At 42.8% G+C, this 12500-nt stretch overlaps 1 protein-coding gene across 1 annotated transcript in view; it reads left to right on the top strand.

The window, feature by feature from the left end:
* The window catches only part of vav3 (vav guanine nucleotide exchange factor 3), a gene marked incomplete at both ends in the record, with an annotated part of 199015 nt that overhangs the window by 176307 nt on the left and 10208 nt on the right, over positions 1-12500 (top strand). The window contains 4 exon segments of the mRNA XM_083777615.1: positions 2813-2945; positions 4852-4961; positions 7525-7626; positions 9489-9580. Of these exon segments, the coding sequence (XP_083633741.1) occupies positions 2813-2945; positions 4852-4961; positions 7525-7626; positions 9489-9580 (437 nt within the window).

Here is a 12500-nt window from a genome sequence, read left to right on the forward strand (position 1 = left end):
AAGGGTTTGAGAAACACTGGTTTCTACTGACTATGAGGTGATGCTGACCAGTGTTGATTTCCTCAACTAAAACTATATGACGAAAATTCTCGTCTCGACTACCTTTTTGAGCGGTGCAACCACTCCCACGGAACAGCAATGGCCCCTATGTTTAGCCCATTCTGACCTGAGATCAGATTCATACGAGGTTTCCACTGGACACACACTGGTCTGATTAACCCATTCTGACCTGAGATCAGATTAAAAAAATGTCAGTCGTTCTTCAATTTTTCAAAAATAGCAGACCTACAAGCTCATAGCGCGCCACTCGGTGGCGCGCTATGAGCTTGTAGATCTGCTATTTTTCAATAGCTGAAGCATAACATGATGCTAACACCAAAAGGGGTTCCCGTTCAGAATGGGTTAGAGTACCAACAGGGGGCACTGTTGCACCACTCACTTCAAACCCCCGTTCAGATTTTTTCACTGACGATAAAACCAAATAAACGAAATGGACACTTAAGCTACAATGACTAAAACTATAAGACTAAATATATTGACAATTTTGTCAATATATTTATAAAATAAAAATAAACTAGACAAAAATATTAGGGAGGGACTTTAGTGGAGAAGAGATCCATCCAGTAGGAACTAAAAGACAAGACATTTTATGTTTGGTTGCAGTGTTGTTTTTGGCAGCAAATTTCTATTTTAGTTTTAGTCGTTGTCTCTTGAATAGTTTTCACTTTCACTGCGCCATGTAACGCGATGGTTATATATTTAATAATACATTAGGCTACATAAACGTGGCAGCCGCCTATCACAAGGCTTTTTATTTACATCATGGTTTTACATTCACCGTCGCTGATGAGCAGCGCTTTGTAGGCGAGGAGGGAGGCTTGTTCAGGAACTCCATTATATCATATAGCCTATACAAGGGCTGTCAAAGTTAACGCACTATTAACTAGTTAACCTCACAGTCCTTTTAACGGCACAATGTTTTTTAACGCGCGATTAACGCACTGTGAAGTTTGACAGAATGGTTGAGAGATGCATGGCAATTTTACACTTAAGAGTTGAATAATTGTTAAACAGTTGCATTACTTAAGTTAATTTAAGTCTACACAATTAGAAAACTTAGAAAACATGTTATTTTGATCAACATGGCCTGTTATCTCTCGTAATGGTACCATTGGCCAACATCAATACAGTTCTTTAGTTTGGGTCTGGAAGGCTAAATGTCATCAAATGGTGGTCCGTGGCTCAAACGCAGAATAAATAATGGAGCTTGATAAGAAACATCTTGAAAACCACTGATTTAAGGTATATTTAGAACGGATAAAAAATATGCGATTAATTTGCGATTAACCGTCTTCCTGCCATTGCCGAAGCCCTTCGGCAATTGAAGCATTAATTTGATATTAACGCTTGCTGCCATTGCCGAAGCCCTTCGGCAATTGCTCTTTTATAGTGCTTATGATTGATCAAGCCATAATGCTACTCACGTTAGCCGGTTAGCTAGCAATGTTGTTAGCACTGCACTGGATCGTTCATATTAATTCACCGTCGCCATAAGAATCCATTCTATCCGTTTCTTTCAATCGCCTGTATCTCCTATTCCTTGTCCCAGATGGCATTTTTGGTCAAAACAGCGTTTCTTTGACGGCACGAGCCGACGTTGTGGAGTGCTAAAATGTACCGGCATGATTCGATCATGTAAACAAAGGTTGTCTTGGCAACGTAAAGCTGGCAGGGATAAGCTCACTTCCGGTTGAGGCAAAATGTGGCTTTTCAAAATAAGAGCTCAAATTAAAAAAATGCTGGCATGAATTAGGTCCTAATTTCTCAATAAATGGCAGCAGTAAAAGGGTTAATCACAGTTAACTATGGACAATCATGCGATTAATCAGATTAAATATTTTAATCGATTGACAGCCCTAGTCATACGTTTTGCGGATTCACCGTTTTGCCCGTTTACACGGAGAAGGGATAAAACGGCGTTCTCGAAGATTTCCACTCTGGGAGGTGGTTTCACTTTGTTGCGTTTTCAACCTCCTGAGAACACCGCTCTCGTCTAAACGGACCACAGCAAACGATACTTTATTTTGACCGTTTTCCTATGAACACCGTCCTCGTCTAAAGACCGCCTGTAACACAAGGAACCAAATGGACCCGTTCCATGTGGACCCTTGGGGGTCCATGTGGACCAGTGTTGTTTTTGGCAGCACATTTCTATTTTAGTTTAGTCATATAGTCTTTGGACTGAAACTTCATTTTGTTTTAGTCACATTTTAGTCACCTGGAATGTTCTAGTGTTTAGTCTAGTTTTAGTCGACCTAATGTCATACGATTTTCGTCGACTAAATCTACAGTTGATTTAGTCGACTAAAATGTGTTTCGACAGGCCTGTAATGACATATTTTACACTTTGGTTGCATGCTGAAAATAGCAGATCTACAATCTGAGATTGTATATCTGCTATTTTCAGCATGCAACCCAGCATAAAACTGGATCTCTTGTCCACTAGTCCCTTACTAACATTTTAGTCTAGTTTTTATTTGTCAGTATATTCAGTCTCAGTTTTAGTCACCATAGATTCATTTTTATTTAGTTTTTATTTAGTTTTAATCAGTGGAAAAAGGTAGTCGACGAACATTTTTCGTCCTAGTTTTAGTCAACGAAAACAACACTGTTTGGTTGCTCTCTGAAAATAGCCGATCTACAAGCTCACAACGTTCCTCCTGCCCCCCCCCCCCCCCACACACACACACACACACACACACGCACACACACACACACACACACACACACACACACACGCACGCACACGCAGGTACATATTCCTGTTCGACGCCGCCGTGATCGTCTGCAAGCGGCGAGGAGACAACTACGAGATGAAGGAGGTCATCGACCTTCACCTCTTCAAGGTCACCAACAACCCCACGTCCGACAAGGACAACCGCAAGGTATAATCCAACCTGTTGGTGGCGCTATAACAGGCCAATGTGAAAAGGGTGGGATATAATATTCCTCAGCCTATAGGAGGAAAGTCTGTGACAGATTTCAGGCATATTGCACAACGCTGCGTTCATGATTTGAGGCTTTTTGTTACAAAATTGTGTTCAGCAAAAATCCACCTGTTGGTGGCGCTATAACAGGCCAATGTGAAAAGGGTGGGATGTGTGTTCCTCAGCCTATAGGAGGAAAGTCTGTGACAGATTTAATGTAAATTGCACAACGCTGCGTTCATGATTTGAGGCTTTTTGTTCAAAACGGGCCAATCCTGCAAAACTTTGAAAGCCAATGTTATATAGCCATTATTAGGATGGAATAATGAAATACACAGAAGTATGAACAGTTAGCTCGAAATGAGCTGGGAGAGCTGCTACTTTTGAATTAGAATCCCGGACGACATGTGAGGACATTATTTATCCCATTATGTTATAATTTAGCTATTGAAAAATAGCAGATCTACAAGCTCGTAGCGCGCCACCGAGTGGCGCGCTGCGAGCTTGTAGATCTGCTATTTCTTTTTAATCGTTAAAATGTGCCTCAAATCTTTCCGAAAATTGTCATGATTTAGAAAACCTTTTTTCTTTCCGACGTCAGACCTGAATGGGTTTTTATGTCTCTGACTCTGTGACTTGATTTTCTTTATTTTTTACCCCCTTTTCGTTTTAGCCTCTCATCATTGATTCCAACCTCAGTCTCTTCTATTCCTTTGCATTCTCATTGATGTATTTATTTATACCCATTCAGAGCAGAGGACGACAAATACCGCATAAATACCTTATAAATCAGTGGTTCTCAAACCAAGTTGATATTTGTAGGCTACTCCCAGAAGAGACTATTTGTGACCAGATTTGACTGAGAGCCTGCCATCGCGCGAATTCCACCTTTTTCTAAATTAGTTAATAGCACATGCAGACTCTTCACGTACTAGAGCATGTCTGAAATAAGTGTCAGAGCTGAAATCGACATGTAAATATGATATAAATGCTTAAACATGTAGCTAGGTGTAATGTTAGAGACCACAGAAGACATGTAAATATGATATAAATGCTTAAACATGTAGCTATAGGTGTAATGTTAGAGACCACAGAAGACATGTAAATATGAAATAAATGCTTAAACATGTAGCTATAGGTGTAATGTTAGAGTCAACAGAAGACATGTAAATATGAAATAAATGCTTAAACATGTAGCTATAGGTGTAATGTTAGAGACCACAGAAGACATGTAAATATGAAATAAATGCTTAAACATGTAGCTAGGTGTAATGTTAGAGACCACAGAAGACATGTAAATATGAAATAAATGCTTAAACATGTAGCTAGGTGTAATGTTAGAGACCACAGAAGACATGTAAATATGAAATAAATGCTTAAACATGTAGCTAGGTGTAATGTTAGAGACCACAGAAGACATGTAAATATGAAATAAATGCTTAAACATGTAGCTAGGTGTAATGTTAGAGACCACAGAAGACATGTAAATATGAAATAAATGCTTAAACATGTAGCTAGGTGTAATGTTAGAGACCACAGAAGTGAACCTTTCAAGCCTGTTTTCTCAACTCTCCGTTTCTCTGCCAGACATTACTCTATAAGCCATATCTCCAAAACTGGTGGGTCAAACTGAACAACCAATATGTCAATTTGAAGCTATGATTCCCTGCTTTCACATGACATGAAGCTTGTAGGTCTGCTATCTTTTGAAAAATCGAAAAACGACTGACATTTTTTTTTAAATCTGATCTCAGGTCAGAATGGGTTATAATCCGACCAGTGTGTGTGTGTCCAGTGGAAACCTCGTATGAATCTGATCTCAGGTCAGAATTAATGTCTCCCCCCCCCTCTCTCTCTCTTCCAGTGGTCGTACGGCTTCTACCTTACGCACAACCAGGGCCAGAGCGGCTTCGAGTTCTTCTTCAAGACCAAAGAGATGAAGAAGAAGTGGCTGGAGCAGTTCGGCATGGCCATGTGAGTATAGTCTTCTTTTGTCTGCGTGTGTGACACGTGTGTGTGTGTGTGTGCGTGTGTGTGTGTGTGTGTGTGTGTGTGTGCGTGCGTGCGTGTCAGTGTTGTTTTTGGCAGCATATTTCTATTTTAGTTTTAGTCATAGACTTTGGACTGAAACTTCATTTAGTTTTAGTCACCTGGAATGTCTTAGTGTTAGTCTAGTTTCAGTCGACTAAATGTCATAAGATTTTAGTCGACTAAATCTACAGGTGATTTAGTCGACTAAAATGTATTTTGGCGGGTCTTGATGTGTTTTTACACTTGCTGAAAATAGCTGATCTACAAGCTCACAACTTGTGAGCTTGTAGATCTGCTATTTTCAGCATGCAACCATGTGTAAAATGACTTATACTGGATCTCTTGTCCACTAGTCACTTCATAACATTTTAGTCTCGTTTTTATTTCATTTTGTCAGTATATTTAGTCTTAGTTTTAGTCATCATAGATTAGTTTTTATTTATTTTTAGTCAGTGGAAAAAGGTAGTCGACGAAAAATGTTCGACTTAGTTTTAGTCAACGAAAAGAACACTGGTGCGTGCGTGTGTGTACGTACGTGCGTGCGTGCGTGCGTGCGTGCGTGTGTGTACGTGCGTGCGTGCGTGCGTGTGTGTGTGTGTGTGTGTGTGTGTGTCTCCTGAAGTGACAGACAGGTGCGATAAGAGGGGGGTGTGTGGTGTGTTCTTTTGTCTGCGCCGTGTGGGTCTGTCAGAGCGCCAAGGAGACATTTCTCTCCCGGTCCTGTTTGTCGAGTCAGGCCACTCGCTCTCTGACGACGATGACGACGACGATGATGATGAAGAGGTCTGACAGAGCAGTGCAAGCTGTCACACTGTCTGACACAGTTCAGTTACTGTGCTGTGCTGCATTGCACTGTACTGTACCAGTGTTGTTTTCGTCGACTGAAACTAAGACGGAAAATGTTCGTCGACTACCTTTTTTCACTGACTAAAACTAAATAAAAACGAAATAAAAATGAATCTATGATGACTAAAACTAAGACTAAATATACTGGCAATTTCGTCAACAAATAAAAACTAGACTAAAATGTTAGGAAGGGACTAGCCTGACCTAAGCAGAGACATTTCTGGCCTAGATGGGAGGGTCGCGCCTCAGAAATGCGCGCACCCTGATTGGATCTCATCGATCTGTCCGTCACCCCCGGCCCCTCCTCTCCCCCCTAGTGCAGCGCTACGTCACATCATTTAGAGCGACGCCCACCCGGAAGGGTTGACTCCCACTTTTAGACTGGTTCAGCCCACGGCTTTTTCCAGGCTTTCATCTTTCGCGCAGACGAAATGAAAGCCTGGGTATCGAGGCTAGGAAGGGACTAGTGGACAAGAGATCCAGTTTTATGCTGGGTTGCATGCTGAAAATGGCAGATCTACAATCAGCCATTTTCAGCATGCAACCAAAGTGTAAAATATGTCATTACAACGACATCAAGGCCTGTCAAAACACATTTTAGTCGACTAAATCAACTGTAGATTTAGTCGACTAAAATCGTATGACTAAAACTAAGTGAAAACTATTCAAGAGACGACTAAAACTAAAATAGAAATTTGCTGCCAAAAACAACAAGTGTTACAATTTACAAATATGTGTTTAAAACAGTTTATAACCTTATAAACGCTTGGGTTTATTGTGTACTGTACTGTACTGTGCTGTGCTGTGCTGTAGTAGAAAGTAGTCATTTGTGCAGAATGTCCTATTTCACAAGTTCAACTTTTCAAATGAATACAATTTATAAAAACAAGTTTTGAAATGTATTTTCAAATGGCACTAACACTAATATAGGACTGAAGTGCTAAGTGTGTCTTGTAAAACGAATCAATATCTACAAAGTAACTATAGTAACTATAAAGCTTTCAAATAACCGTAGTGGAATATGTAAGATATTGTTGTCTCTGAGACGTAGTGGAGTAGACGTAGAAGATTTAGTGTCAAAGTGCCCTTGAGCAAAGACCCTCTGAACCCCTGATTGCTCCTGATGTGCAGGTCGGTGCCTTGCACGGTTTCCTCCGCCATCGGAGTATGAATTGTGTGCGAGTGTATAATGCACAATCATTGTAAAGCGCCTTGGATAAATGCACTAAATAAAAAGCACCATTAACCAATTAGTAAGTAAAAGTATAATTATAGAATCTAGCTCTGCATTTCTGCAGACCCCACAGAGGTCATACCTGTAGTATAGTGTTTACAAAATCTGTACGAAATTCATTTCAAGTCATTGTCGGAGTTACAAATATATATAACTTGACCCGTTCTAAACGGGAACCCATTTTGGTGTTATGGCATCATGTCGTGCTTTAGCTATTGAAAAATAGCAGATCTACAAGCTCGTAGCGCGCCACCGAGTGGCGCGCTACGAGCTTGTAGGTCTGCTATTTCTTTTTAAATCGAAGAGCGACTGTGATTTTTTTTTTAGAATCTGATCTCAGGTCAGAATGGGTTAATCAGACCAGTAGTGTGTGTCCAGTGGAAACCTCGTATGAATCTGATCTCAGGTCTGTGTGTTTCTCCACAGATCCAACATCCGCCCGGAGGACGGGACGTCCAACTCACACGAGTTCCACATGCACACCTTCGACAAGATCACCTCCTGCAGCTACTGTCACATGCTGCTGAGGTCTGTCTGTCTGTCTGTTCTGTCTGTCTGTCTGTCTGTCTGTCTGTCTGTCTGTCTGTCTGTCTGTCTGTCTGTCTGTCTGTCTGTCTGTCTGTCTGTCTGTCTGTCTGTCTGTCTGTCTGTTCTGTCTGTCTGTCTGTCTGTCTGTCTGTCTGTCTGTCTGTCTGTCTGTCTGTCTGTGTCTGTGTCTGTGTCTGTGTCTGTGTCTGTGTCTGTCTGTACTGTCAGTTCTGAATGGTTGTCTGTCTGTCTGTCTGTCTGTCTGTCTGTCTGTCTGTCTGTACTGTCTGTACTGTCTGTTCTGAATGGTTGTCTGTCTGTCTGTCTGTCTGTCTGTCTGTACTGTCTGTTCTCAATGGTTGTCTGTCTGTCTGTCTGTCCGTCCGTCCGTCCGTCCGTCTGCATTAAACGTATCGAGACCAGATGTCTTCTAAATCAAGGGTTCTCAACCCCCTAGGGGGAGTCGCCAAATTATTTTGGGGGCATCTCCAAATTATACAAAAAGAGACATTTCCGGGGGTCCCCAGCCAAAAACGTTGAGAACTATATTTCTGTCAGTGGTCCCCAAATATGTCATGATGTCTAATATTTCAACAGTTAAAGTTTAAAAATAATGGTTAAAGTGGTTAAAAGCAGACCTGAGGGCCACATTAAGTGAACGTGGGGGCCGGATATGGCCCCTGCAGGCCGCCAGGTGCCCATGTGTGCGGTATACGTGACCGATTGACATGAAGCCTGTTTTGATCTTAACCGTATATTTTGTTGTGGCGGTCCGAAACCTCATGACTCCAAAATGTTCATCTTTCAGGAAATGAAAAATATGCATTTTTCAGGAAATTAAGAAAACCTTATATTTTTAAAACAAAGCAATACTGACTCATCAAAGTTGGTGTTGTGACTTTATATATTGTCAATTACTTCCATGAGAGGGGGGAGAGGTGGTGGAGTTAGCTGCTTTAGTAGACATTTTGAGGGTCCAATGGAGTTGAGAGGTTTTGCACTGATTTATGCCAAAAATGTGACTGATACATAATGTTCCATTAATCCAGTGGTTCACAACATAGTCCAGCCCTACTAGCGTCACTAGCGTCACTAGCGTCACTAGCGTCACTAGCGCCACTATAGCGCCACTAATCCAGTCAAAGGGCAAACTTCCATCACGTTATAATAATAATAAGGTGCCTTTGAGATGGGGCGTGTGCAAAGTAAATAAGCACTGCTTTGCTGTTTTGTGTGTGTGCGTGTGTCTGGTGTGTTTGTTTGTCACGACAGGGAATTCGACAGACGTAATAATCTCACCCCTTTGAAGTGTTTTATGTCTCGTCTAGTGTCTAGCCCATTCTGGGTGGGAACCCGTTTTGGTGCTATAGCATTACGTTATGCTTTAGCTATTGAAAAATAGCAGATCTACAAGCTCATAGCGCGCCACCGAGTGGCGCGCTATGAGCTTGTAGGTCTGCTATTTTTGAAAAATCTAAAGAACGACTGCCATAGAAACATAGCTTTTTCAAGAAAACTGTCAGGATGTTAGAAGACATTTTTTAGAATCTGATCTCAGGTCAAAATATGTCATACTTTAGCTATTGAAAAATAGCAGATCTACAAGCTCGTAGCGCGCCACCGAGTGGCACGCTACGAGCTTGTAGGTCTGCTATTTTTGAAAAATCTAAAGAACGACTGCCATAGAAGACATTTTTTTTTAGAATCTGATCTCAGGTCAGAATGGAAAACTGTCAGGATGTATAGAAGAACATTTTTTTGAAACTGATCTCAGGTCAGAATGGGCTAGTGTCGTCCTCTCCCCGTCTAAACCACCTGTCTGATCTGTTCTTGTTGTTGTTGTTTTTCCTCTCCTGTTTTAGGGGCGTCTTCAATCAGGGATATCTGTGCGCCAAGTGTGGCCTGGGAGCGCATAAAGAATGCCTGGGGCGCTTTGGCTGCTGCGGAAAAACAGGTGACGCACGCACACACACACACACACGCACACACGCACGCGAGTGCGAGGAACACAAGCGTAACGTCCCCGGGATTCGGACCTCACCTCCCTTTGACCTCCTCCTCCTCCCACGGGAGGAAACCCCATCCGGGTCACGTACCAATTGTAACGCCCCGGGATTCGAACTCGCGGGCCTCCTCCCGCATGACAAGTCCAACATCTTAACAACCACTAGACCAAAGGGATATTATATCCCCCCTAGAGACCGGGGGGGAGATATGTATAGACTTTTGAGGCCATCAGGGCAGAGGTTCTGCAGCCACACACACACACACACACACACACACACACACACACACACAGTGCGAGGAATGGTGCGTGCACACACGCGTAAGCAAGCGCATGTATGCATAGATTACAATCGTCCAAACACTCTTGCACGTGCATGTGGTGCGCACATTCAAAAGGTTATTATATTATTATATATAACTCATATTACATATATATATTGGTATAATATAGTACACATGTATATTGTATAATATAGTATAATATATAATATAGTATAGTATGTATAGTTACTCCACTGTTATCTTAGTTTATTCATGATTCACGATAACTATACTTTTTTTTATATGTGATCAATGGTTTAGTTCTTGCTTAATGTAAGTCGCTCTGGATCAAGAGCGTCTGCTAGATGTCTAAATTGTAAATTGTAATAATTATGTGTGGGAGGTGCTGGAAGATACTACAGTCTATAATTTGACACTAAGCCGGGGCGCCTGAAGGAGGGGAAAGGAACTGGTTGGAATAACGTGTTCCTTCCACGCGCTATACGTCCAACCAGGGAAACTCCCCCCTGTCAGGTGTGAAGGAGCAACTTGGACACTCAGGCATGAAGGAAGCATGAGTTCAAGTCCGTTGCTCTCCCCTTGTCCCCCATATATGGGGACTAGGTTGGTGGAGGGTGTGTAGAGCCCAGGATCACATTAGATGACTGACACAGGGGTGAAAAATGGGTTACAAAAAATATATTAAAAAAAAAATATATAATCTGACACTATTTGCACTCTGATGAGGTGAATAATTGTTGACGCATGCACCGGATTACAATTTATACAATGTAGGCATTTAGCAGACGCTCTTAAGCCAGAGCGATTTAACATTATGCAAAAACAACAAAACAGGGAAATACATAATTATACATAAAAATATATGATGTCACACAGTACTGACGTCCGTGCAGACACAGACCTCGTGTCACCGCTGAGAAAGGAACTCCTCGTGCCCCTAAAAACCTGCTCGGCATGTCCCGACTGTGTGTGTGTGTGTGTGTGTGTGTGTGTGTGTTTGTGTGTGTGTGTGTGTGTGTGTGTGTGTGTGTGTGTGCGCGTGCGCGTGCGCGCAGTGTACTGCTCTCTAGTAATAGCAGTCCACTGTACCAGAACAGAATGTTTTCATGAGCGAACAACTTTTACGATGTGGGCGTGCAGACTGTGTGTGTGTGTGTGTGTGTGTGTGTGTGTGTGTGTGTGTGTGTGTGTGTGTGTGTGTGTGTGTGTGTGTGTGTGTGTGTGTGTGTGTGTGTGTGTGTGTGTGCAGACTGTGTGTGTGTGCATGCGGCGTGCGTGCATATAAATGTTTTTATGTGCGTGTCTTGAGTGTGTGTTTATTATCGAGAGTATGCATGTGCGTGTCTGTGTGTGTGTGTGTGTGCGTGTGCGTGTCTGTGTCTGTGTGTGTGTGTGTGTGTGTGTGTGTGTGTGTGTGTGTGTGTGTGTGTGTGTGTGTGTGTGTGTGTGTGTGTGTGTGTGCATGCATTTTTGGGAAAATGAAAAGCATCAGGGAAAGAGATAAGGATCCGTATAAATAAATAAATAAATAAATAAATAAATAAATAAATAAATAAATAAATAAATAAATAAATAAATAAATAAATAAATAAATAAAGTGCCCCTCGGGGGACACGTCTGCACCACCAGGCCTGGTCAGGTCAGGATGTGGCCTCCTGGTGGCGCTATAACAGGACAGGTCTCCACCAGGGGCCAGGTCAGGTCGTGGCCTCCTGGTGGCGCTATAACAGGACAGGTCTCCACCAGGGGCCAGGTCAGGTCGTGGCCTCCTGGTGGCGCTATAACAGGACAGGTCTCCACCAGGGGCCAGGTCAGGTCGTGGCCTCCTGGTGGCGCTATAACAGGACAGGTCTCCACCAGGGGCCAGGTCAGGTTGTGGCCTCCTGGTGGCGCTATAACAGGACAGGTCTCCACCAGGGGCCAGGTCAGGTTGTGGCCTCCTGGTGGCGCTATAACAGGACAGGTCTCCACCAGGCCTGGTCAGGTTGTGGCCTCCTGGTGGCGCTATAATAGGACAGGTCTCCACCAGGGCAGGCCAGGTCAGGTTGTGGCCTCCTGGTGGCGCTATAATAGGACAGGTCTCCACCAGGGGCCAGGTCAGGTTGTGGCCTCCTGGTGGCGCTATAATAGGACAGGTCTCCACCAGGGGCCAGGTCAGGTCGTGGCCTCCTGGTGGCGCTATAACAGGCCAATGTGAAAAGTGTGCCATTTATTGTTACGCCTTGGATGGCAATTGGACGATTTGAGGCATTTTGTTCCAAAAATGTGTTTTGCAAAAAATCCACCTGTCCAACCTCTTGTTTTACCCATTCTGACCTGAGATCAGATTCATACGAGGTTTCCACTGGGACACACACTGGTCTGATGAACCCATTCTGACCTGAGATCAGATTCTAAAAAATGTCAGTCGTTCTTCGATTTTTCAAAAATGGCAGATCTACAAGCTCGTAGCGCGCCACTCGGTGGCGCGCTATGAGCTTGTAGATCTGCTATTTTTCAATAGCTAAAGCATAACATGATGCTAACACCAAAATGGGTTCCCGTTCAGAATGGGTTAATATGTGTAACTGTTTTAAATGTTTAAG

The sequence above is a fragment of the Protomyctophum parallelum genome (assembly GCF_964188405.1).
Source record: "Protomyctophum parallelum genome assembly, chromosome: 12".
Taxonomy (NCBI): domain Eukaryota; kingdom Metazoa; phylum Chordata; class Actinopteri; order Myctophiformes; family Myctophidae; genus Protomyctophum; species Protomyctophum parallelum.